General features: G+C 31.5%; 6 protein-coding genes across 11 annotated transcripts in view; 2 read left to right on the top strand and 4 right to left on the bottom strand.

The window, feature by feature from the left end:
- Nucleotides 1-2: 2 nt before the first annotated feature.
- Nucleotides 3-5,388, top strand: LOC132906828 (RNA-binding protein cabeza-like). 3 transcript variants are annotated; one of them, XM_060959383.1, is made up of 8 exons: nucleotides 3-155; nucleotides 941-1,297; nucleotides 1,423-1,495; nucleotides 2,545-2,573; nucleotides 4,054-4,187; nucleotides 4,281-4,642; nucleotides 4,743-5,000; nucleotides 5,082-5,388. In XM_060959383.1, exons 1-8 carry the CDS (start codon nucleotides 143-145, stop codon nucleotides 5,119-5,121), a joined length of 1,266 nt encoding a protein of 421 aa, XP_060815366.1. In that variant the 5' UTR covers nucleotides 3-142; the 3' UTR covers nucleotides 5,122-5,388. The 3 variants fall into 3 exon arrangements, with proteins under 3 accessions (XP_060815366.1, XP_060815365.1, XP_060815367.1); XM_060959382.1 differs by having other exon boundaries at nucleotides 4-155; nucleotides 2,542-2,573; XM_060959384.1 differs by lacking the exons at nucleotides 3-155; nucleotides 2,545-2,573 and having other exon boundaries at nucleotides 948-1,297.
- Nucleotides 5,389-5,450: 62 nt separating this feature from the next.
- On the bottom strand, nucleotides 5,451-7,811 carry LOC132906833 (probable Bax inhibitor 1). Its single transcript, XM_060959388.1, has 4 exons — nucleotides 7,613-7,811; nucleotides 6,623-6,924; nucleotides 6,168-6,493; nucleotides 5,451-5,795 (listed from the first exon to the last, which is right to left on the bottom strand). The coding sequence occupies exons 1-4, from the start codon at nucleotides 7,657-7,659 to the stop codon at nucleotides 5,760-5,762; spliced, it is 711 nt and encodes a 236-aa protein (XP_060815371.1). The 5' UTR covers nucleotides 7,660-7,811; the 3' UTR covers nucleotides 5,451-5,759.
- Nucleotides 7,812-7,949: 138 nt separating this feature from the next.
- Nucleotides 7,950-10,859, top strand: LOC132906825 (uncharacterized). The gene is made up of 8 exons (XM_060959377.1): nucleotides 7,950-8,509; nucleotides 8,646-8,877; nucleotides 8,951-9,048; nucleotides 9,107-9,298; nucleotides 9,389-9,516; nucleotides 9,594-9,795; nucleotides 9,865-10,133; nucleotides 10,215-10,859. Exons 1-8 carry the CDS (start codon nucleotides 8,276-8,278, stop codon nucleotides 10,405-10,407), a joined length of 1,548 nt encoding a protein of 515 aa, XP_060815360.1. The 5' UTR covers nucleotides 7,950-8,275; the 3' UTR covers nucleotides 10,408-10,859.
- Nucleotides 10,485-14,628, bottom strand: LOC132906815 (unconventional myosin-XIX-like). 4 transcript variants are annotated; one of them, XM_060959351.1, is made up of 14 exons: nucleotides 14,546-14,628; nucleotides 14,413-14,482; nucleotides 14,078-14,313; nucleotides 13,669-13,998; nucleotides 13,335-13,599; nucleotides 13,003-13,266; nucleotides 12,693-12,928; nucleotides 12,443-12,619; nucleotides 12,172-12,380; nucleotides 11,954-12,105; nucleotides 11,701-11,892; nucleotides 11,039-11,643; nucleotides 10,900-10,980; nucleotides 10,485-10,835 (listed from the first exon to the last, which is right to left on the bottom strand). In XM_060959351.1, exons 1-14 carry the CDS (start codon nucleotides 14,561-14,563, stop codon nucleotides 10,740-10,742), a joined length of 2,931 nt encoding a protein of 976 aa, XP_060815334.1. In that variant the 5' UTR covers nucleotides 14,564-14,628; the 3' UTR covers nucleotides 10,485-10,739. The 4 variants fall into 4 exon arrangements, with proteins under 4 accessions (XP_060815334.1, XP_060815333.1, XP_060815335.1 ...); XM_060959350.1 differs by having other exon boundaries at nucleotides 10,485-10,661; nucleotides 10,719-10,835; nucleotides 11,039-11,892; XM_060959352.1 differs by lacking the exon at nucleotides 11,701-11,892.
- The window catches only part of LOC132906818 (transducin beta-like protein 2), a 63,105-nt gene continuing 52,925 nt past the window's right edge, over nucleotides 14,613-24,792 (bottom strand). The window contains exons 3-7 of the mRNA XM_060959362.1: nucleotides 15,976-16,199; nucleotides 15,715-15,901; nucleotides 15,443-15,628; nucleotides 15,182-15,364; nucleotides 14,613-15,112 (exon numbers count right to left, since the gene is read on the bottom strand). Of these exons, the coding sequence (XP_060815345.1) occupies nucleotides 14,889-15,112; nucleotides 15,182-15,364; nucleotides 15,443-15,628; nucleotides 15,715-15,901; nucleotides 15,976-16,199 (1,004 nt within the window). The 3' untranslated portion in view covers nucleotides 14,613-14,888. The remainder of the gene's footprint in view (nucleotides 15,113-15,181; nucleotides 15,365-15,442; nucleotides 15,629-15,714; nucleotides 15,902-15,975; nucleotides 16,200-24,792) is intronic.
- LOC132906821 (mRNA-capping enzyme) lies at nucleotides 16,316-18,576 on the bottom strand. The gene is made up of 3 exons (XM_060959370.1): nucleotides 17,525-18,576; nucleotides 17,325-17,460; nucleotides 16,316-17,252 (listed from the first exon to the last, which is right to left on the bottom strand). The coding sequence occupies exons 1-3, from the start codon at nucleotides 18,439-18,441 to the stop codon at nucleotides 16,524-16,526; spliced, it is 1,782 nt and encodes a 593-aa protein (XP_060815353.1). The 5' UTR covers nucleotides 18,442-18,576; the 3' UTR covers nucleotides 16,316-16,523.

A 24,792-nucleotide genomic window follows, 5' to 3' on the forward strand; every position in this document is an offset into this window, starting at 1 on the left:
AATATCCGGTAGTGAAACGCTAAATTCTACCGTTCTACCATTGAGCGAAGGCCGTTCAGATTCGTTGTTGGAAAATCGCTTCATTCCCGCCATTACGCGCTTTTTGTACCGTCTAGCAATTTGATCGCTGGAGGAAGGCACAATGACGGACACTCGTAAGTAAAAAAACCTCAAATTTTTATATTAAAACCATTAAATTCTCTTTACAATAGCGGAAAATTGATTTTTTATCAACCTAGGAGAATACTTTTCAATAAGAAATTTCTTGAATAGTGTGTGCTACTATAATTTGTTATATTGCCACGTTTAAAGCTCCTTCTACTATTTTATCTAATTTATAATGCGTTATTAAACTATTATTCGAAACTATATTTAAATATATGTAATTGTATATAATTATGTAAAATGATGGGCTAGGATACAAATTTTAACGACTCTGATTTTCTGACTTCGTACATTTTCGCGTAAACTTATCGATCGGCATTCCAAGCGTCTCGTCCTACTTTTTTACTCCATTTTGTATAATTTGATATTTAAATGCCATTCTTATTATATATATATATATATATATATATCTTATGTATAATAGCTAAATTTTTGTAATATTTCATCACAATTTGCATTATCCTGCGCATTTTTTGTTCATAATGAAGTATGATTTATACCGCTAGTATCATGAATAAATTTTCGTTCATGCTATAATTATAATTATATTTTTAAGTTATAGGAATAAAAACTACATTTGTTTCAAAGCACATATTTACGAATAGAAAAATGTCAAATATCAAAAAATTTAATGAAATGGTACATGATAAAAATAAATCTGAACTTTGAAATATAATTTTTAATTTAAATTTTTCGCGTCATATTGATTAAAGTTTAATAAAACAATTTTTTATCAAATTCTTTAATGATGCTTAATATTTTTTATGTGTCTTAGAGTATTCGAATTACCAACAACAGGGGTACAATCAGTACAGTCAGCCACCACCTTCTGGTGGTCAGGATACTTCGTATCCACCACCTTCTAGCAGTGGTGGTGGTGGTGGCTACAATCAATATAGTCAACCACCACCAAGTAGTGGAAGCAATTATGGCAGCGGTTACAACAGTTACAATTCCAGCGGTGGCCAAGACTACAATCAATCACAAAATCAAAACAGTTACCCAAATAGTTATGGTAGCGGAGGTGGTTCTGGAAATGGTAGCAGTAGCAATTATAGTGGCAGTTATGGTCATGGAGGTGGAGGCAGCGGAGGCTATAATCGTAATAGTTCTGGTGGAGGCTATGGTGGAGGTATTTTAAATATTATGACTAATTTAAATGTAATGTAATTTTTACTTTGAAGATATGATTTGTTATATATATATATATAAAACATTATTTTATATATATATATATATATATGTTTATGTATGTAGGTCAAGGAGGAGGTGGTGGCAGTAGATATGGAGATCGCGGGGGATACAGTGACCGCTCTGGCGGTAGCTACAAGTAAGTTTATTTCTTGTATTATTTATATATACGTATATAATGAAGCGAAAAAATATAAGGCCAATAAAAAAAGTTGAATTATATATCAACAATATTAATCAATGAAGAGGTAAATATATTCATTGAAGTTTACAAGGTATGAAATGAAATTCTTATGACAGTAATGAAAACTTGTTGTCTCTTTGCAAATGGCTTTATGCCCATTGGGCGTTAATATGTTTGAAGTGTGCCTACAGGTTTAACACAGGTATAACTGGTAAAGGTATAAACAGGTTGTATATGACAAATGACGTAAGATGGTTATAATGTCTGGTACATACTGATTTATATTACATTAAGTGATAATATGATGTGTATACATAATGGTTTTGTATTGATTATACCTGTAAAGCGGTTTATACTGCCACTGGGGCCACTGTTGTCTGAATAGTACTACTTAGGGTTATCGACTAGACAATCAAAAGACGCTTAAAGTTTCATATAACAGAGAGATTGCAGTTTATATAATAGAAATAGTATTATTATATAAGTTGGAGTTTTATTAAATATATTGGTGTTTCTTTAATATATTTTGTCTATTTTTCGTAATAGGGTATTAATGTTGTACTAACATCACAGTTCTTTACCCAATATAATTCATAATTTTTTTTCTCATCTTTACTCTACTGATTTTATTATATATATGCTTCAAATATTAATTAATACATAGTAATCTCTGTCAATACTCAGATAGAAGATTCATGTACATTTGACGCAAATAGGATAATCTCTTACGCAGGATTGTCTTGACCACTTTATTTCTCGCAAAGTTATTAATAACAACTATGCAGAAAAAGAACATGATTTTTGCATGCCGGACGTAACGGACTAACATGACGATATACGGGACTTATCTGTAGTTTTAAGTAATATAGTGACCACAGACATTTAGACAGTAGGTACATCAAGAAGAGAGGTGGCGAGCAGCATTTGATTCGCCATGCATCGATCGATCGATCAGTCTGTCCATGAGTCAACTCATTGGTATATCTGCTTCTGTGTTTTAGCAGTGGCGGTGGCCGTGGTGGTTATAACAAAGGTAAATGCACCAGACTGTCTGTACTGGTCTGGTGCTATTCAAGCTTTCACTCTAATATTTAAAATCTAAATACTCGGTTACTCATATTATATGAAAGGGCTGCTATGCAACATTGTTAGGGATTCATTTTCTCTGGTAATTAACACTTTGCCAGAATTTAGCAATCTAGTTTTAAAAAAGGTGTAAAAATACGTGATGATATTTTTTACTGCAGCATCATAAAGGCTGCGTTGATCACCAATTGCTTTTTCAGTAAATATGTGTTAATTTTTTATGCGCTTCTACATGTTATAATATATATAACAAGAGCAGGTAACGTTATTTTTTATTTAAAAGGTTACACACATTTAATTGTACTAATCTGAAATACAAATGCGCTATGCGCTTGGCACATTAAGTTTCATTTGTGTATGTATAAAAACGACCATGTTTATGTACGAGCTGTTTTATATAAAAAGAAACATTTAGAGGTATAAAATCTTTACCTTTAATCAGCACTTGTGCTGCTTACACTCCAATATCTTAATATTGTAAAATATAACTCAGGATAATATTAAGCAAATATAAAAGGCAGCTGGTGAATTAGATATCTACCTATCCCTAATTAATCAAGGCTTCCCAAAAATACAATATAGGGAAATGGTAAGAATAAAAATAATGTTGCAGCCCTTTTGTATGTTAAGCTGCAACCTTGTGTTCTCTACATATTGTTATATGCTACTAAGAATGTTAGGCCAATGAGTACTAATACTTTTGTTACTGCACGGGTCGAACAGAAAAAAAAGCCTTTGAATTGATAATTTTATACAAGGTATTGAAGACATAATAATATGTATATCAAATAATAGAGGTGTAATAAATGAACAAATTAAGAAAGCTTAAGTGTTGTCATGGGATATCACTCATTAGTAGGCAAGACAAAATTTATGTATCCTGTAACTAAAACTAATGTCAAAGTAATTGTATGTTTTTAAACATACATAAATTACAAAATTTTTGGTGTATAATAATAGAAAAGAAGTTTCTTTTCACTTGGAAACGCAATTTGTGGGTAATGGTCATTAAAGAAAGTAAGAGTTATTACATTTTCATTGTTACAATAAGTAATAACTTCTAAATATATTGGTAATACTACAAGAAGAAAGAGGAACAAAGTATTTAATTGCTTAAAATAGTGCTTAAGTTTACTTACCATTTTAAAATTATCTTAAATATGAAATGTGGATACATTAGGGAGAGGTATTTATATGGGATTTTCTTATAATATAAAAAAAGCATACTAGATTAAAATTCCAAATGGTTTGCAAAATTTCATTCCTTCAAGGTGTACTGTGTTATTAGTTGTTTTTAACCCGATACAAAAGTTTTCCACTTGTTAGCTTAGACTTGAGTAGGTTTAGGGACAGTAGATTTGCAAGTATTATTCCTTACTTCAAGGAGTACTATGCTAGATGAAATGTTAACTCCCATCAAATTACAGGGGGCTACGGTGACCGTGGTGGTGGCAACGATGGGATGGTTACACAAGAAGATACTATTTTTGTATCTGGTATGGATCCTTCAATTTCAGAAGAAGAAATTTGTCAACACTTTGGAGCCATTGGTATTATCAAGGTAAGTTACTTCACTATATACAAATAATGATAGTAATCACAAAGTATATTATGTAAATAAACATTTAACCTTAATATCTTTCAATGTGTACAGCATGACAAGCGGACAGGAAAACCCAAAGTGTGGATGTACAAAGATAAAAACACTGGTAAATCGAAAGGCGAAGCTACTGTGACTTATGATGATCAGAATGCTGCGCGTTCTGCGATAGACTGGTTTGATGGAAAAGAATTCAAAGGTCGAACTATAAAAGTACAAATTGCCCAGCACAAGAGCAGTTGGCAAGGTAATCGTAGTGGTGGAAGTCGTGGCGGAGGTGGTCGAGGTCGTGGAAGTGGTGGTTTTGGGAGCCGCGGAGGTGGCGGTGACAGAGATGATCATCATCGTGGAGGTGGTGGTGGTGGTGGCGGTGGTGATGATCGGCGTGATGGAGGTGGTCGTGGAGGAGATTGGAGGTATTGTTTCACTTTATCTATATAATGATATATATATGTAATATATATAGTCTACTATAAATTAAATATTTTATAAATTTGTTTTATGCGGTTTAAACAGGTGTCCCAATCCAGAATGTGGTAATACAAACTTCGCTTGGAGGGACCAGTGTAACCTCTGCAAAAGTCTAAAACCAGAAGGTGCTGGTAGTAGTAGTGGCGGTGGAAGAGGAAATCGTGGCGGCGATCGAGGTGGTCGAGGAGGCTTCAGAAGTGACAGGGGTGGTCGAGGTGGAGATAGGGGTGGCCGAGGAGGCTTCCGCGGTGGAGATAGGGGCGGAAGAGGCGGACGAGGTGGTCCAATGAGAGGCGGTGGAGGGTTGGTTTCTATAATTATTTAGTTGTACTAAATGTATCATTGAAAATAACAAATTGTCATTAATTTTTCTTGTCATTTCAGCCGAGGAGACAGAGATAGGGATCGTCAGCGCCCTTACTAGATGTAATTTAAAGTGATTGATAAATAAATCACTTATTGACGTATTGTACACAATTTGTACACAATCTTAATGTATGTACATTTGTCATAACACAAATCATGTGTTACACTTCATTATCATCGATTTGTTTTCTCGTACATTTTTTTATATATTTACAACAATCGATGCGTGACGTGTAATTTTTGTGTTTTATATACGTATGTAAATGATCGTCATATGTGTAAAGTTACATTTTAATAAATAAGACTTCAATTCTCTAACACTAAATCTTATATTATTTTTTGTATTTACAAATACCATCATAATTTAGACATAAAAAAAGACTAGGAACGCTGGGAAATTTTGTTTATTGAAAGATAAAAATATAGTACAATAAATTTATGTCTATGTATACATGTATATAAATCTAATAAATAATTGGAAAAAGAAATGATAACTAAGTAATTTGAAACAAATACATTGCGTTTTTATGGCGAACGTATGCCTCAAAATTTTCCGATGTAATGAATAAGCTGTATTATTTCAATTCATATTATCATAGTAAATATACGTTTTACATATGGATAGATAGGATGAAGACGTCTAGTTCATGGATTTACTTAAATGGTATGATATCTTACACCTTCCTTTGCTCTCATTTAATCTCTGCGTTTACGTTGATCTTTTAACATTTCCTATAATGGAATTAAAGAATAACAAGTATTAGTTCACATTCATTTCATCACAGCAACCCACACTTATCACATACTAGAAAATTTACATTGTACATCGTTATTCTAGTTCTTAACTATTCTATCTCTATTAGTTTGTTTATTGAGAAAACTGAGTTCAAAATTTATGAAGATTAATATGATTGTGATGAGTCAGGACTTAAAAGAATTGAATATTTGTTGCTTCTAAGTAGAATTTTCATAAATTTGTATTCTTTGCACCAGTAAGATATATGTGGATTGGTTAATTATATTTTTTGCAAAATGGAATTAGAACAGTTAAGAATTAGGACGACATATAGAATAATATTTGTATATATTGTTTTTAATTTTTACCTTCTGTGTAAGGATTATGAGGAGGTGGCGGAAAATGTTGACGAAATCTACAAATAGATCTAGAGAATGTAGAATGAAATCTTTGCTACCCATATGGTATTTTTCAATAATCAATTGTGTATCATAAATAACAAAACCACACATTAAAAACAGTCCAATATATAAATAGGCTTGGTAGAAAATGGTCCAACGTAAAAATAGATTGACAAATGAAAACAAAACCATAATATTCAGCAAGCTAATTAAGGTACCACCAAGATACAACCAACGTCCTCTTTCAGCCAAAAGGGAGGAAATACTGAATGATACAAATATAACAATTGTTCCTGAAAAGATAATCATGTTAAAAATTTATATAGTTCAATGGTAATCTAATAACCATAACATGATATCACAATATGTAATAATAATAATAGATACATTTTCAAAGATAAATTCAAATAACAATAACTTACCAATCAGTGCAGTTACTATAACAGTTGGATTGACGCTTATGACAAATTGAAGTAAAGGACCCAGACCAAGCCCAGAAAAGAATGCAAATCCCAGGAGATAGCTAAGTCGTAACTTTTGATTTTTTCCATTGTCTGGTGTATTAATTAAAGTAAAAAGCAGACCCAATGTACCAAGGGTTGTTAACAAATTGGCTCGCAAGAGCTCTGTGAACATGTGAATGTAAACTCCTCCAGCAGCTGATAGCATAGACATGGACAGACATCCATAAACATTTTTCAAGTGTTGCCTAACTGGGGGTTCCCTGCAATCGTAAATCTTTATCACATTTTCTACATATTTAGGAATCCTTTGTAAGGAAAATGAAAAATTTTATAAATACATCAAGTATAGTCTTAGACTTTGGGTTTAGGTTATAGGGTGTGGTATTAAGATTATAACAATAGCTAAAATTAATAGTTTAAATGAAATTTAAGAAACGAATAAAAGATGTAAGAGAAAATAGATAAGGTTCAAGATGATTCATAAAGAACAGTATAATTATAACTTTACAAAGCATTCACGCTCGATGTACTTACTTACTCGGAACACGTCATACATACTATGCTCGCAAAAAAAAGTTTCACTGCATGAAATATTCACATTAATGAAGTTCTCGAATATACATACATGTTTGAAGGTCACACAACATACCAGTAACGCAGATAAGAGAAAAACGCATATCACGATAAATAATTTTATTCAAAGGTGCGTCGCAAAAAGGATAGCGTCGGTTTTTACAAAACGAAACGTTTCTTTAACGACTTCCTAGTTACATCATCGTAAATCATTGTATTTTAGAAATCGCGATATAAATGTAATAATAATGAGAAATCAATAGGAAGCAAAATATTAAAGTAAAAATTATAGAAAAGTAAATCTGAGAAAAATATCTTCTCGATAAAAATGTTCATAATTCGACAAAAAATATTCAATAGAAAAGATATACGTACAATTTCTTAGTGAAAGAGTTCACAAATGTGTTCAATACTGCAGCCATAATTTCGTTGCTTTACAAATATACCGTAATAAAACACAATTCGTTGAACGCTGTTGTTTTTCAGCTAATGTACAAATCGAGAATAATCATAAACCTCTGAAGTAGACTCCGCTCCGTGGACACGTCAGTGATATTTCTGTGCGTAAATTTTGTCGACACTTCCGATTGGTCGACGTGCCTCTCGAAATTTTATGAAGCGTCAGCTTTCACGTGACAATGATGGACGATATATTATTTCGTAAAATAGACAAGAAAAGAAGAAAACTTCTGGCGAGTAATGGCGACATCTTTAGGACGAAATTTTAATTTTTAGCTTTTATAGTTGCTATGTTGTGTGTAAATAACATCCGTCTGTCTGACAACATATATATATGTAACAAATTTACATTTATTGTTTTGTTTGTAATAGGATTTTGATAAAATTTAATAAAGGAAATCGATTCTTTTATATTGAATTAATTCATTGTTGCCTTTTATTAAACGCTATTAAAACATATATCTTGTAAAAAAATTAAAAGAAATTATAATATATGATACAATTTCCATTATCGTCAGCCATATTGTTTTAAAATCATTGTAGATGAAATTTTATTTATATTTTGTATAATCTCAAATCATGAAAGAGATGTTAACAAATCAAACTAGTTCAGGATATAGTAACCCTTTCGTTAATAATAATGGAGATAGCAACAGCAACAATACAAACGATAATAATACAAGGAGATATGCTGTTCTTAGTACAGACTGGATATCTGCAATTGGAGAAGAACTGGGAATGCATCCTTTACCAGATTCTTTATTAAAAAGACTCGCAGAAGATGCCTCGTATCGACTGAGAGAAGTTCTACATGTATATTAGTTTTATACATATATTATTATATCTAGAATTCTTATTAAATTTATTCTTAAAAAAATATATATATATATATATATATATATAATACATATTTATCGTTAGAATGAAGCTAATAGAAATTCATTTTTAGAAATGTGTAACAAGATTAAAACATAGCAAAAGAAAACGCCTAACGTCTACAGATGTAAATGCTGTGATTACCAATTTATGTGATGTAGATCCAGTATTAGGAGCACCAGAATCTCTACCAGAATACCATACAGAAGCAAAAGTCTTTGTTCCTAATGAACGTATTGTTAATCTAGTACAAAAAGTAAATGATCCACTTAACATATCACAAACTAGTGTACCCTTCATTCAAGGTATACTTTACTTATTTATTAATTTAATTACATTCTAACATTATTTACAATTTATCAATAACACATTCAACAGAATCGGAAATATGTGATACCAGACTAACAGAAGCAAGAAATAATTATGCAAAACGCGCATTAAAAACATTATTTAATGGATCTCAGAAAACATTTCAGGTATGATAAATTCAACTATGTGATTTGTTATAGATATTATAACATACACAATTTATAGGTTCTAATTAATGATTGTGCCACTAATGTTCATTTGAGTGGCGAAGGAGTAATTGATAAATTAATGTCTATTGCTAGATCTATGATAATTTCGAATAATGTGCAATATACAAGAGTATCAACAAGAACATGCCAACTTATTATTGCAATTGCAAGCAACAGTGAAGCTGTTTATCCATATCACTTAACTTCGGTAATATTCTACAGTAAGATCATATGAATTATACTAATTGATTTATGGATAAATAGATATTTTAAGACCTCTAATATTTTTTTATTACAGGTTGATAAGTTAACTGAATTGTTATTGGAATTACTTTTAGGACAGAGTTTCATTAATCCAAACCTTGAAGCACTCTTTAAAGATTGCACGCTAAAATTAATGCTTCGTTGGCCATCTATTGCTGATAAGTAAATAAATTATTATACACTTAGACGTTATTCAGTAATGATTATCTTGTTATAAAATCGATATTTATTGTTCAAAGGTATATCCCCATGTTAGAGAACGTACTCTTAAAGGAAGAAAAGGTAGATATAAATGGTAATAAGAAAAACATTTTGGTTATGGAGCTACTAGCTAGTATTCAGCCTTTGATGCTTTTCCAACAAGAGATAGGCTCTCCACTCTCAGTGCATACTGTTTTAAAATTTGCCTTACCTGGTTCTATCCTGTGGCAAAAGATAGCTGTAAGCTAACATTAAAATATATTTTCTTATATTATTTCTTTCCATTGCTAATGTATCTTTCAATTATAGCTTAGTATTTGTGCTCTTATAAAATCACAAGCTCATACTTTAGATATTGAAGCCTTCATGGAACATTATGGAGATTCTTTACTACCATATTTACCATTTCGTTATAAAAGCACGATAAATGGTTATAAAAAACCTATTTCTCTTCCTATTACTGTCAAAAGTAAAATAAAATATGTTAAAGTTAGGCCGGTAATAAGTAATCGGCTGTTATGGGATCGACAAACAGCATTTCCTGATTCTACATTACGAGGTCCACGCCGAGAAATAAGGTATGCGATTATATTACATTTATCAATTAGATAGAGTAAGTATCTTCGTATGTATTTTTTTATATTGCAATACAATTTTAGATTTGCCTTCGCTGGTGGACGACCGGTACCATCTAGTAATTTAAGGCGTGTTAGTTTGAGAGCAAATTATCAGATTTTAAGAAGTGAACTACAAGCTACGCTTGCTCTAGTAGCATCACGAAGGTTATTAGTACTTAAAGATAAAAGAAAGAGATCATTCGATATTTATAATCTATTATACGGTTATTTATAAATTTGTATGTCTCAGTGTGTATGATTTAAATAATAATTTTATGTTTACATTCGAATAGCCTTTGATACAAACAAATATTATTTTTTAAAACATTTCATTTGGTTTCAAAATACATATATAAACATCGTAATATTTTCTCGTTAAAGGGAGAAAACATTATTTCGCATTTATACATAAAGTTTAAGGTTTGTTATTTATGACCCTACCTATAGTAGTACGCTTTTATAACAATGTCTTCTGTATATTGCTGAAAACTATAACATATATTTATTAAATTAGTAATAAGATAAAGACTGAAGCCATGACCTCACCGAAAAGATGGACTCTCTCTGTTAAAGACAGTCTTGTAACCCTTGCGGTAATACACTACGTGGTAATATATGCGAATTAATCAAACATGTAGCCCGAGTATGCATCCTTATCGGTATCTGAAATAAATATTTTTACCATCAGTGTTGTTTTTCAACATCATCACAATTTTAAAATACATACTGCAGCAAGCTGTCGTCGACTTAAAATTCGATTCTTATAGAAAAGTAAACAGGAATCTATTTCAATAGTAACAATTTTGTCCTGAAAACAATATATTTTTAGTACATTAAAATTATACTAAGATATAAAAAATACGAACCTTCTCGCAATACATAGAATATGTTTTTTCATTGATATTCTTTACAGAGTCTATATTCATTAAAGAACTATGTAATGCTAAACGCTGTTTCAATAAATTATTGTTATTGTCATTATAATTATCATCTACCATATCATTGTACATATGAAAGTCTTTACCATGTTTAAGTTTTGGAAAATAATCAGAATTGATCGTTTTTATAAATTTTATAGTATTATTTTCAAAGTAAGTCTTAGTTTGTATATCACTGAGTTGGTATCTAAGGTTAATTATTTTTGGCCAATTTTTAAGGACATATACTTTTCCAAAAATATTTAGCATCTCCGGCCAGTTATTCTTATTTTCATTCTTATTTTCTGAATAAGTTTCATTCGGACTTTTATTTATGTTCTTATTTTTATCTTCCTCATTTTCCATTACAAGATTTAGATGACTTGTTTCCTTATTGTTCTGAGCGATTGGAGCTTCCTCCAAAGAATTTGATGATTTCAATTCACTTTCAAGCATAATTTTGACAGCTGTATTGTCTTTGTTTATGTTGTATATATTTTGTATTGGAAAGTTAGTTCCCAAATATTTTGAGATAGCTGGTATTATTTTACGTCCTGTGAAAAGAATTTTGAGAAAAGAACAAAAAAGTATATGTAAGACGTTATACTTACTATGCCTTATCCAAAACGTTTTTATTTTATTAGCATATTTTATACGATAATTCCTTCTATAGGATTCTAATTTAAGAAAAATAGGCTCTGTTAAAAATATCAACTGCTTTCCAAAATGAACCTGTGTTTGTAGATCTTTCTTAGGTACAATTGACTCCAGAATCAGTTTACATTTGTCGAGATCAATCATTTCTGTTAAAAATTATTTCCATTTCTATACCTAAATAAATAAACAAGTATCTGCACTACCTACCCATAGGCTTTCTGGAGTAACGAACATAAAAATCTTGATGACGCAAACGAATAGGATATTTACATTTAGCTAAAGGTAAAGCATCAAAAATACCAATACATGCCAATTGTTTTTGAAAGTTTTTACGATCCCATTCATTATTTATCGATCGGCTGAAAAAATTAATTATTAAATACAAGGATATCATAGAAAAGTAATTGTAAAAAAACATATATTACTTTGGTTTAACACATCGTACGTAATGCAAGTCACATTTTCTAAGTTCCTTAATAAGTGTATCCATATTATATTTTAATTTAGCTAACATAGTTTTTTTTGTAATAGATCCCTTTACAATATGCAAATATTGTTCCTCTCCAAAATTGATTAAGGAACGAAGAAATTTATTCTTACTTGTACTGAAAATTAAAGATATTTCATTTGGAACCTATAACAAATTTTTAAAATTATTAATAATTTTTATTCTGAATCGTAAAATATATTTAATACCTTATCAGTATTTTTAGACAGTAAATCTTCTATAGAATATGTAACAGGACCAGAGTAATGTTCTATAATGAAGTTTCCTTCTTTCTCACTTAAAAATTTTTTTTGTTCATTGTGTAAATTTTTACATACTGATTGAATTATTGTTAATATATCAATCACTACTGGTGATTGACAAGCCTGTAATATAATAACCACAATGTCACTGCAACGATAACTTTTATATACAGTTAAATATACATATTTTACAGACATCATTCAAAGTCAAAAATAAATTTTCTTCAATAACGTTTAGACGTTCTTTGTATAAATTGATAGTATGTGAAGGATTGCAAATTTTAATAAAACCTTCCTCTTGTAAATCATTACGATTATTTTCCACACAAGTTTCTATGTAATATTGTTGCATTTTCTCATTAGCATAATTTACACAAAGTTGTTCTATTCCGTTTTTAGTAAACGATTCGAAACCAAAGATATCCAGTATGCCTAAAAAGGATATATACGTATATATGTACATAATTTGATAAAACTACAATATAAAATTCAGTTTTATAGCATACCAAGCCATTGTGAATATTGTTGTTTTAAAGACAAAGTTTTATTTGCATGATTTAAGATCCAATGAAAAAGAAGATCGTACATATATCTAATTATACTATGTAATCTGTTGCGACACGCATCAACAGTAACAAGGTGTCGATGATACGAGGTATGTTTCCGCCAAGTACTTTGTGGATTTATGAGAATAGTAGTAAGTAATTCCATGATAGTATCTTCAGTTAAAGAACTAAGAACACAAGTACTTTTTAGAGCTTCCTTTGATTCTACAAATATGGTTACATAAAATTTTTCATTCTTGTGTTATATGTATAGGATAAGTAGTGCAACATACTATTATTACTAAAATCAATTGCACATATTTCACCATCTTCTCTAAATTTAATATTTCCCATATGAATCAATAAGGCAAGAACTTGAAAAATGTTCTTTTTTTGATCAGATTTGAAATCCAATATATCCAATGCGTTCAGAGTATCTTGGAAACTTTCTTCAAAATATTTCTTCTTATCGCAATCTATAACATTTAATATATCATAATATTTATCTTTAGATAAATTAAAAATTTCAAGTTCTGTAGGTGACATTCCAAATATCATCTGAAATATATTTTTTTAGTATTTCTTACAGATACTTTCAGCTGCATAAGAATATGTAATAAATCAAACCTGATAAAAAATTTGAAAATTGCTTGAACCTCTTGTTACTCTATTTCTTTCTAAGAGAAACGAGTTAATAGTTGCACCAGAAATAATTCCACTTTTATAATGAAGTTTTACAAGTTGTCCATGTCTTGAACTTATTTCATTTTTTTCAGTACAGGCAGTTGTAAAAGTAGATATCAAACGACAAGCGTCTGTAATTCTTAGCATAATATTGTGTGCACAATCTCCTTGAGATAATTGTACTGACCATTTGTTAATATTACTAAGAAACTCTAGACACTTGCAAGCATTAAATGTTTTTCCTGTTCCAGTTTCTCCACTTATAACAATTACCTTAATATATGATATACTGATAAGTTTGAAAAGAAAATCAATATCTTTTATGATGATCTATCTCTTCTAAATGTTCTACCTGAGCATTTCGTCCATGTTCTTTGATGAGATTGTAATGTGCCTTAGCAGCAACAGCAAATATGTGAGGATTTGCTTCATATGTAGTATGAGATATATCAATATGTTTATTAAATTCTGAAGAATTATACAAATGAGATGTTGATACTTCATTATTAGGATTTAATGTCAAGAGTAGTGAACCAACCCATGTATAAATTTGACCACGTTGTAATCTTTGTAAAAGAAAATCTATAACTGAGAAAGAAACATTATTTATAAAATGCTTTTTGTTATTTTATTATTTGATAAAAAGTATTTAAGGCTTTTATACAGAAATAGCATATGCATACATACTAATATTTTCATCTTCTGGTAAAGTACCTAAATCGGTAATGAAATCCCATCCGGCTTGGGAAATTGGTTGCTGTAAAATGTATGTATTATATAAGAAAATGTGATATAAATGATATTTTCATTAATGACAAACCTCTTCTGTTGCTGGCATAACGTTCTCCACATCTATCACTGTCAATATGAATAAACGAAATGATGTTGTCAGAAACAAATATTTATTTGCTCAAGGTCAAAAAAGTTCACATATAGGTTTCTTCCCGCATTATTCAAAACTATAACTTCTACGTAGATGACGTAATTTACGTTACAAAAACAATAAAGTTCTTTAAACGTATCAAATGTTTTTAATTTATTATTATGAACAAATGAATTTACATATGAATCTATTCAAATACATTAGAAAATTATATTGCAAACAATTCATAAAATGCAATTTTAAAATTATTTGTCTTTAAAAAAAGTTTATGTTTAATTCATTAAGGATGCTTCTCTTCCATTGCTTGAAGAAACTTTCTGTTATTTTGAATAAGTTTCTCCAAACGTTCCTTTGTAGCTGAAGTTTGCTTTTGTGTAAGTTTACGTCTTGCAGATTCGATTGCCACTCGATAACCAGCAACATTGCGGAAAACTTTTATGTGTCTATCTCCAGCAACTAAAATATATTCTCCCACATTATCAAAAGCTAGGCTCGTAATAGGTCCTGTAATGTAATATTATATGTATATAAATATAAAAAATGCAGTATTTATATATTATAATGAAAAAATACCCAGAAAAATATTTTCTATGGTAGTATCCAACAAGCCAGTAATTGTAGAATAAAAACTTAACGAAGATCCATGAGCTATCGCTAAAACTTCATTATTAGGAGATAACGCAATATTAGCTGTTGTTGTACTTTCCCATGGTCCAGTTTGAAGTATATGAGGATCCTCTCCTTTTTCAAATTCAACTATATACATATAAATTGGCGAATGTAACAAAATTTGACACAAAAATAATTTACGAAAAGAATACCTCAATTTATTACCTTTTATATTGTATAAATGATAAGTTTCATCTTTTGATACAGTAGCCACACAACTACTATCAGCACTGAAAGTAAAATCAAGTATTCCAGATGAGTGACCAGCAAGATCGAAAGCCTTTACTACTTGTTTGAATTCTCCTGATTTGCTAAATACTACTTCCCATATGTTTGAATCTGGAGTGAACCCTAAATAATAAAATATCATTATTGAGACATGGAGTAAGTGTTAGTTAGTTTTAGAGCTAAGATAAAAAAATATTCTAAAGAATTACCGGATGTACCGACGAAACGTCCACAAGGTGATATTCGTGCTCGATAGATCGATCCAAGATGCAATTCTATAGTTGCAAGAACTTGTCCTTTAAGGTCCCATACTATAAGATCGTTCATTTTACTACATGTAATAATATATTTTCCTGTACATGCAATATCCATGCCAACAACATCTTCTGTATGCCGCTAAAAAATGAATAATAAAGAATATGAAATTTATGGATAAAAAATAATATAATAAAGAGACATTTAATACATACCTTTGGAAATTCTAAAGCTTTAATTGCAGAGGCTAAGGTACCATCTGGTTTCTTGGAAATTTTATAAACTTCGATAGTATTTGCTACAGCTTTATGGATGAGAAAAGCTTTACCATCAGGAGACCAGCGTATTAATGTCGCATGATCGAATTCTATATTAACACGTAGCGATCTTTTTTCTTTTATTGTCAATTCTTTCGTGGACCATAACAAAACAGTCCTATCTGAAAAATTAGAGATCACAGTCTTACAAAACTATTCTAATAAAAGACATAAAATAATTCTGACAAGGAAAGGATTAGGTGATAGGTATCTTATGTGAAACAAAAAAAAAAAAACATTTAATTTATTACAGAGTATCTTTATTGAGCAAACAATTTAAAATTGTTAAAATTTTACAGCAATTTAAACAAGTTTCAATACAATACAAGTACAATAGGCTAGATACATATATTTCATGCTTATAGACTAATTAAAATCTCACAATAAGCCTACCATTTCTTAAATCTTAAATACATTACAATATCATTAAAACTATGTGTAGTCAGTTATATATTACGTTTTTTATTCGGAGGTGGCATAAGATCAGAATCATCTATTAGAAATCGGTGTCTATTAATATAATCTAAAAGTCTTTCAGTTGTTATGGGTTTTATAATGCTTTTGCACACAGACTGAGCTGTATTATATGAATTCGGGAATGATTTATCAGTTCTTTCACGCATGAAAACCCATTGGCCATTTTCGAATTTACATTCAACAATTGAATTATTTAAATCTTTTATTTGTTTAGTAACTTTCATTTTGTCAAACGGTTCTCTCATACCACCTACATAGAGATAGCCAATTTTCTTTGGAAGAATTCCTTCTCCAGATTCTGTTATTATTTTTAATCTAAAATCAACAGAATTCTGTGACAAGGGTTTCCATTTTAAAACATCTGGTGAAAGCCCTGGACAATAGGGTTCCTTAGCAGGTTGAAATATTAAACCATCAGGTTCATGACCTAGTTGTTTGGCAAATTTTTCACTTAATAAATTAGCAGCCTGTGTCACATCCCAAAAATGTTTTAATCGTACTGAAAAGGGTTCCATTTCTTTTTTCAATTTCCCTTCCTTCATTGCTCTATGTCTGCCACCTATAATTTCTCGTTCAATGATGCAAGAACGCTCAGGATGGAATGGTAGTTTGCTAATATCTTTGCCATCGTACATCACTACATCATAAACTAAGTATCTTGGATATTCTTTACCATTTGCCTTGTCAATCACCATTTCCTATAAAGGCATTTTTATCAATAACCAGTTCGATAATTTCAAAACTTACAAACCTTGTAAAAGATTACTTACACCATCTAATAATGTATCTTTAAGAGTTCTAGATATGTCTCTTGGATGTGGAAAAGTCATTCCATTAACTTGAAATACACTATTATCTCTATCTACAAAATATATTTCTCCATCTGCTTGGATCATCATCATGTACCTAAATAAATATAGTCAATATATTTTAAAGTTGCCTTCAATGTTTTAATATATTGCTATCTAACCTGGTCCCATCGGCTTTCCATGAAACTCTATATGGTTTTTCATGTAGCAATCTAATATTATCTTCATCCATAGAAACTGGTTGAGAACCTGGAAATCCAGCTGATTTCCAAGAACAGATACCTTGAACACGTCTCTGTATTCCGCTTAATTTTCTATCCTCCAAAATAGGAGTTACTCCAGGTACACCAGCCATGAATATTGGATTTTTGTTATTAAACTCACGCCTCCTTTTTTTATTGGGTGCGTCTTGATTATAATTATTACTATTTGTACTAGTGCCTTCATCCGTATCTTCTACATTGGAATCATCATATTCTAAGCACCAAGCTGGTCTAGGAGCAGGATCAGGAGCATCCTCCACATCATCGTATCTCCTAAATAGTTCCTGAATATAATCAGCTTTATATATGCCTGGTGGTCTTGCAGTGGCAAATTCTGCCAAACCAGCATCGACGCTAGTACCATCAGTCTCTACTAAATAACTAATTATAAGGAAGCCAGTTCTATTAAAACCATGCGTGCAATGAACACCAATAACTTCCAACGGGTTAAACGATATAAAATTTCTGCAAATTTGCACAAAAATTCTTGTTTGTTCTTCAGAGGGAGTTTCACCGTGACCTCTGCACTGCAACTTTAAATATTTGCAACCATACGCTTCTAAACTTTCTTTGTCATAAAATCTCGTAGTGTTGGTTAAGTCAATCCATAGACCTAGTTTTATTTTCTGACTCTTTAACGATGCAAATAACATATCCACTGTGAAACGACATTCTTCTGGCACTTGGCTATCAAATGCAGACGATAGCGGAGTCTTGAAAGCGAGAAATTTATTCTGTATTAGTTTTACTGCTTTCCGTGGACAATGAAGCCATCGGGGCGGAATTGGCCCTTTGCTTTCACTCCTACTTGACATTTTATCGCTGATATTGACGTTTCTCTTTCTTATAAAGTTAATTTTCTATAACTTCTAGTCTATTAATCAATTTTTATAAATGCGAGACACTGAGAATCATTTTTAACAACATGGAAATACAGTACTATATGTATGGCAAAATACAGTACTATAACCTTATATTTATATTTATTTTTCCAAGCACATTCGTTTCTTTATTTCTTCGTACACACGTAACAGGTTAATTTTTTCAAACTTGCCATTTATGCTATTGACATTACAAAGTAGATATTCAATTAATTTGTCAATAAGATATACAAATTTTACTTCCAGTTACGTTCCAAACAACGGAACAGCTGTTACTAGCGTCCGCTGAACGCCATTACAGGCTTTCACAATATCGACTTTTAGCCAACTTCACGATAGGTCGATGAAACGTATCGATATTCAATAGAATCGACTTGACCTTCCGAAATTTAAATTTATAAATTCGCACGTTTTAATTTGAATTTAGACATTTAAATTTAAAGATCTGCATTTTTAAATTTCGATCTAAAATTAAGTTTTAGATATTCCGAACTTTAAAATTTGCCATATAATCAATACTATTCTTGAATTGACATTGCTGTGACGTACACGCTCACACATGAATATTATGTTGACATCTTTTTTATTGTAGGATCATTATATGCAATGGTATAAATAACGATGAATTAAAAGTAACAATTTTATTTTACTCCAAGTTACCTTGACAAATAACTCCAAGTATGTTTAAATTAATTCTTTCTTCCTACAACTATATCCGCGGTTAGAAACGTTATTCGAGGTTATATTTGGTTAAATCAACTAAAGTATAAGCACGAAGGTGAAGAGCAAGGCGAGGTCCCTCGATCAAACAGCGAACAGGGGAAATTATGCTCATAGGAAACGAATAATTCGTCCCTGATTCGTCACTGATTCCACGGTCAAATATCTAGTACATTGCCCAACGTTAAATATAAAAACTTAGATGCTCGGTACTATTAATTATCAACGATGAGAAACTTGTAAGATCATTAAAAAATATATTAACCAGTGAATTAATATACTGATATATAATCACCTATAAATTCTTATTTTTCATTTCATTAAATACGTGTATTACCGCGCAAAAATATGTAGATACTTTCTTTATTTTTAACGGCGTGTAACAATTATAGTTACAAAGCTATTAGTATTAGTTATAAGGTTATAAATATATTCAAGACGATTTTTTTTTTTTTTTTTTCGTTAAAGTTATCGTGAAATAATAAATCGTGATATGATAAAATCTACTTTTAGAAATTAATATGCGATCAAAGAAAAATTGTCATCTGTAAGTGACAACCTTTATCTTTTTGAGACAATTTTGGTTTTTAAGGAATTCGTCATCCTCAATTCGTTTGATCGTCGACCTATAGATAAAACAGAAAAGATTCTTCGTAATTAATAGTAAGTCTATCGTGATTATGTAATTCTATCAATGATATCTAAAATTGGTCAATATTTCGATCAATCGCCCATTCTATCTAATTTTAATATACTCTTGCGTAATAGATCCTGAAATAAAGAATGTATATTTATTCATTTCACAAGAAGATAATAAGTAAGTATTGCTTTTGATCATTAGTTTGCCATTAATTCAAATATTTGAATAATACTCGTGTATTACAGAAGCATGCAAAATCTATGTCTAATACGAAAACGAAGTTGAAATTGATCTTGAAATGGAATATCACAAGATACGTATAAACATTGTGTCTACATATACGTATCAATTGCAAATCGATGGAATATGAAATACGAGTACGTATTACTTTCTCGAAGATCTAAAATATAATTGCTGTAGATTGTACAAATGGAAATGCAGAGCCCTGTCTCGAGTTTCTCGGAGAAAGCGTGACCGGGGTGAACGAGAGTAGCACATTGCAATAAAACGCTACTCGACGTTAATATACGAGTAGCTAAATATAAGTCGTTCCCTCGTGGTTCACCCACGCTATGCGTTCGATTTTGATACACGTAAATTTTTACCAGCTCAACGTAACCTTCCTCAACATCATATCACGAGTGATCAATACATTTTTACAATCTATCAATTTTCAATTTAGTCACGATTAGTAATTTAATATAAAATTAAACATCTTATTGTCTTGGAGAACGTAACCTTCGACATAATGTGTTTTCATTCGATCGATATATTGTTTAATAAAGACGGAAAATCAATAATTGGGGTTAGGTTGAGGTTAGGTTTTGGAATTGTCAGTGATGAAACGTGAACTTTTCTGTCAACGATTTCAAATCTCTCGATTACTGCAATAATTTCTAGATGCAAATCAATAATTTCAATAATATTATGATATTGTTACATTTTTCTTAGAACAGCACGGACATTTTTATACAATATATAACGAATATAGTAGCGTTTTTCGCGAAACAAAGCTATATACTATATTCTATACGTAAAAATGAGAGAAGTCATATAAACGTAGACTTATAAATTACGAATTAATAACGGATTTATTTTTTCTTTAATGAAGATTATAAAGACTACACGGGAAAAAGTACGAATTCGTTGATTTTCTGGCTTTAATATTTTCATGGCTGAAATAGTTGAAGAAAGAAATAATTTAATAGGTTTGATGTTATGCAAATAGACAGACCTGTTGCAAATAGATCATAAATCCGTAATCTTTTTTATACAGAAGCGAATAATATTTCTTATCATGTTAATATCATACTACTTTATAATATTATTCTCTATATATGTATATATAGTTATCGTTATTAATACTGTTTAAATATTCAAGAGCGTCTAGACTAGACCAGCAATAAAGACTAGTTTTTGGCCCTCAAGATCGTTGGATATTATGCCATTGGAGAATGTTTATTTCTGGGGAATGTTACACGAAAAAATTTACGTGATAAGAGTTAATACATGTTAGGAATTAATGCAGAAATTCGTAACTCGTTAATCGAAATTAGAGGAAATCAACAAGAAATTCAAAATCTCACGAATTTAATTTTTACATATTTTGGAATGGAATTAATACATGTAAGTATCGCCAATCTGTTTCTATTTTTCATCTAAAAGAAAACCAATCCCTTGTTGTTTAGTATTTCTAGTAACTTTTAAGGCATTCGCAAGTTTACGTTTATATAACATGTTTTTCTTACGTTTATCCATGGAATAAGCGAGCTAGTGTCACGTAATTTCAAATGATAATCAAAGATTCAGTAAAAAATTGGGTTTATTGGTAACAATTATGTTTCTTATTACAAGAAATCACAAGAAGAACTGTGTGGACCCGTCTCGTTCCATCAAGGAGGAAAGTTCGGTGTGAGTGTGCCCTTTTGAACTTAGAACGCGGATTCGTCGTCTACACTTTTCGGTAGAAAGTGAGGGTAATGATCTGCGATGCCCATTGGTTAATAAATGAAACTGTAAAGACAAATGCTCGTGGGCAACCTTGTTCATGAGAAAGCCCTATTATCTCTCCAGACACCCGCTTTCTCCGTAAACCGAAAATGTTTATGCGAAGAGAAATGAAACTGAACAGATTCGGTTTAGGTTATCTCCTTAGCCTTCTGGTGGATCAGTGTGACAATGGTTTTGGCGCCATTGGAAACCTCGCAAGGACCATCGCATCTGGCGTAACACACGACAGACAAAAATTCGATCCGTGACACTATCATCGTTCCATGGAAAATTCCGCGATATATAAATATTATATAGAGATATTCGTGGCATTTTAAGAAAAATACAATGAAATATCGCAATGTTGTTAACAACTATTTATTCTGCAAGAGGACAAATTCTGTTCATTGAATATAGTATGTATTCTCTAACAGAGCAAGTCAGGAATTGATGTAACGTCGGATCCTACATTTCGCAATCCACGAACAAACGACGAGCCACGTTCGTGTCTTCCGTTTGATTTCTCAATCGACAATGGCCTAACCTACCTACGGAATATTTAATGTTCTCGTCTCTAGCGAGTCTATGGTAACAACGTTTTTCTTTCTATCGACAGTCAGCAAAAATCCAAAGTTTCTTCTTTATTCGGCATTTCATCTCCCTCCGTCCGCTATTGTAAACGAACCACAAGGATATTTTTCATCGTTGACAACCGCAAGAACTTCATGAAATTTGAAAAAGTAGGACATCAACGGTAATCGCTTTGTCAATAGCGAGAAATTGCCTTAAACGTGCAAATGTTTAAAACCTTGCTGATACGACGAACAAACAAAATATTTTTCGATTTTGCAAAGATCAAAGAACTTCATCTTACGTACACTACGCTCGATCGTAAGTAAGAAGAGACATACGATCGTCTCTATTCGATGAAATTTTACGTTGTCCTCTAACAAGATTACTTCGGGATATCGTTTCCACGTGTATTACCTTTAGCGCTGAAAAACATTCGAACACTGGCTTATCTTTGATAAAATGTACTTTAATTACAAAATTAAAGACGAATCAGACTGTAATAATTTTGTTCTTTACGATCACCAATGTTCGCATATGCGATTAGATTGCTTTTCAGAAGTCGATGCGTGATAAATAATAAAATCGGCATTTGTAATTATCAGACCTTATAAAACTGTTTTGCCACTCGACAAACTCTTTGCTTTCGAATTTATGAGACGGATTAAGGAGGATTTTATAAACAGAAATACTTCTGACGTTGATCGATATCGGGCGTTTTTGACGGTCGATTTTACTCAACTTCTTGTAATCTTATATAATAAAAAATAATCTTGTAAAATTTGGTTACCGCTCTTATTATTGGAAAAAGAAATAAATTAATTTAAATGTAATTTAAATGTTCGACACGCTTGATTTTGTTCTTTTCTAGAAGGAGAAATTTTGAAGAAAGTCGATAAAATCGTGCTAACGATGGATCATGCGATGGTATAACGCTTCATGATCGAGCGCGTCCAACAGGCTAACAAAGTTATTTAGCTAATGAGAATAATTAGTAGCTCGGAAAATTGAACGATGCACTGAAATCACGATATTTTGTAAAGATTTAAAAGTAGACGTCGATCTCGTTTCCGATTAATTATGCAAATAATAACACGCTAAAAAGCTTTATTTGTCGAAAATAATAAGATTTTAGGCTTTTGCGCGTTGCTTTATTTGCACTTTTATCGCTCGGCCTTTAATCAAAATGTCCCGTCCACGATTTCGAAACTGGAGAAAACACGTTTTATCGTTTTCTTTGTCCGATGCTAATTCGTTTCTCTAATTATGAAAAAATGCTAGACGGGACATTTTAACTAAGAAGAGAAGATTAGACATCGATGAAATAATTAAAACGAGTATATCATGTTTTCTTAGCCTATAGGATACTACAGTGATAGTAATTATTCGAATCTATTCGCTATCTAGACGGTTACAATTCGTCATCCTGTTGTTGTCTACCCATTTCCTTTGTTTTCGTTCGTGCGAAACTTTTATATCGTTATCAAAGCAATGAAAAAATACGCGGATTGGACGAAATTTTAGCGGAACTTTCCTATCGTCTATCGAGAAAGGAGCCATAATTTCCAAAGCAGCGTGTCGCGAGCGACGAAGGTGGAGAAAGTTCCTGTCCTCCCTTGCGTCTCCTCGTCGCTGTTGCCATTTCTACCGTAGGAAACGCTTCCTTGAGGCCCCGGTTCGGCAACCCACGCGCCTTATCCGAAGAAAGAAAGTTGTTGCGCCGCACGAAACCTGCACATTTTCTCTCCGTAACCTGGCTCCTATCTCCGCCGACATGCCCTGATTAAAGCAGCATCCTCTCTTTTTCTTCCTTCGCACTTCGCGAAGCTCGTTCGTTCGTTCGACACCATCTTCTTGCACGAGCAGAGACCTCGATTTGACGGTCAGAAGCGCGATCGCGCCAATAGTTATTCTATTTTTACGGACGAGGATTTCGACTTTGCGGAGGAGCCACGACCAATGACGAGACTCGAAACACTTGGAATTTCTTCGAATCCATATGTACAACGAAACGTTTGAATCACTTTGAATATGATTCGAAGCCTGGATTCTTGAAAGTCTCCAACTCGTGACTAGTCACGAGTTACCCAGTGCAAGAAAAAGACAGACGCGTCGCGTCATCGAATAGTCGCGTCTTCGCGCAGTATGTATTATATTTAATACCGAGCTATTATTAAAGGATTCGAAGAACGGTTTACTTATTGACGGTAGAAAACGTTGGGTATAGTGATAACGAGAGAATCTTGCAAAATACATATATAGGTACTTGTTAGATAGATGATAATGAAATATGAAATTTGTTGTTTCGTGATTGGCGTATGGAAATGAGTAATATGGATAAAGAATAACAATTGTCCTGAATATGT

This window comes from Bombus pascuorum, chromosome 5, assembly GCF_905332965.1.
Source record: "Bombus pascuorum chromosome 5, iyBomPasc1.1, whole genome shotgun sequence".
Taxonomy (NCBI): Eukaryota; Metazoa; Arthropoda; class Insecta; order Hymenoptera; family Apidae; genus Bombus; species Bombus pascuorum.

Bases quoted from the DNA above. Each gene is read 5' to 3' on its own strand.
- LOC132906828 (XM_060959382.1), top strand. The intron at 1,496-2,541 runs GTAAGTTTATTT...TCTGTGTTTTAG, and splicing joins CGCTCTGGCGGTAGCTACAA to CAGTGGCGGTGGCCGTGGTG. The intron at 4,643-4,742 runs GTATTGTTTCAC...CGGTTTAAACAG, and splicing joins GGTCGTGGAGGAGATTGGAG to GTGTCCCAATCCAGAATGTG.
- LOC132906833 (XM_060959388.1), bottom strand. From the start codon at position 7,659: ATGGCTGCAGTATTGAACACATTTGTGAACTCTTTCACTAAGAAATT. The intron at 6,494-6,622 runs GTAAGTTATTGT...TTATCTTTTCAG, and splicing joins TATAGTAACTGCACTGATTG to GAACAATTGTTATATTTGTA. The intron at 5,796-6,167 runs GTAAAAATTAAA...ATTCCATTATAG, and splicing joins TCATAATCCTTACACAGAAG to GAAATGTTAAAAGATCAACG.
- LOC132906825 (XM_060959377.1), top strand. From the start codon at position 8,276: ATGAAAGAGATGTTAACAAATCAAACTAGTTCAGGATATAGTAACCCT. The intron at 8,878-8,950 runs GTATACTTTACT...CACATTCAACAG, and splicing joins TAGTGTACCCTTCATTCAAG to AATCGGAAATATGTGATACC. The intron at 9,517-9,593 runs GTAAATAAATTA...TATTGTTCAAAG, and splicing joins TGGCCATCTATTGCTGATAA to GTATATCCCCATGTTAGAGA.
- LOC132906815 (XM_060959350.1), bottom strand. The intron at 14,314-14,412 runs GTATGTATGCAT...TTTCTTTCTCAG, and splicing joins ACCAGAAGATGAAAATATTA to TTATAGATTTTCTTTTACAA. The intron at 12,381-12,442 runs GTATTAAATATA...AATTTGTTATAG, and splicing joins TGTCTAAAAATACTGATAAG to GTTCCAAATGAAATATCTTT.
- LOC132906821 (XM_060959370.1), bottom strand. From the start codon at position 18,441: ATGTCAAGTAGGAGTGAAAGCAAAGGGCCAATTCCGCCCCGATGGCTT. The intron at 17,461-17,524 runs GTTAGATAGCAA...ATATTTATTTAG, and splicing joins TGGAAAGCCGATGGGACCAG to GTACATGATGATGATCCAAG. The intron at 17,253-17,324 runs GTAAGTAATCTT...ATGCCTTTATAG, and splicing joins AAGATACATTATTAGATGGT to GAAATGGTGATTGACAAGGC.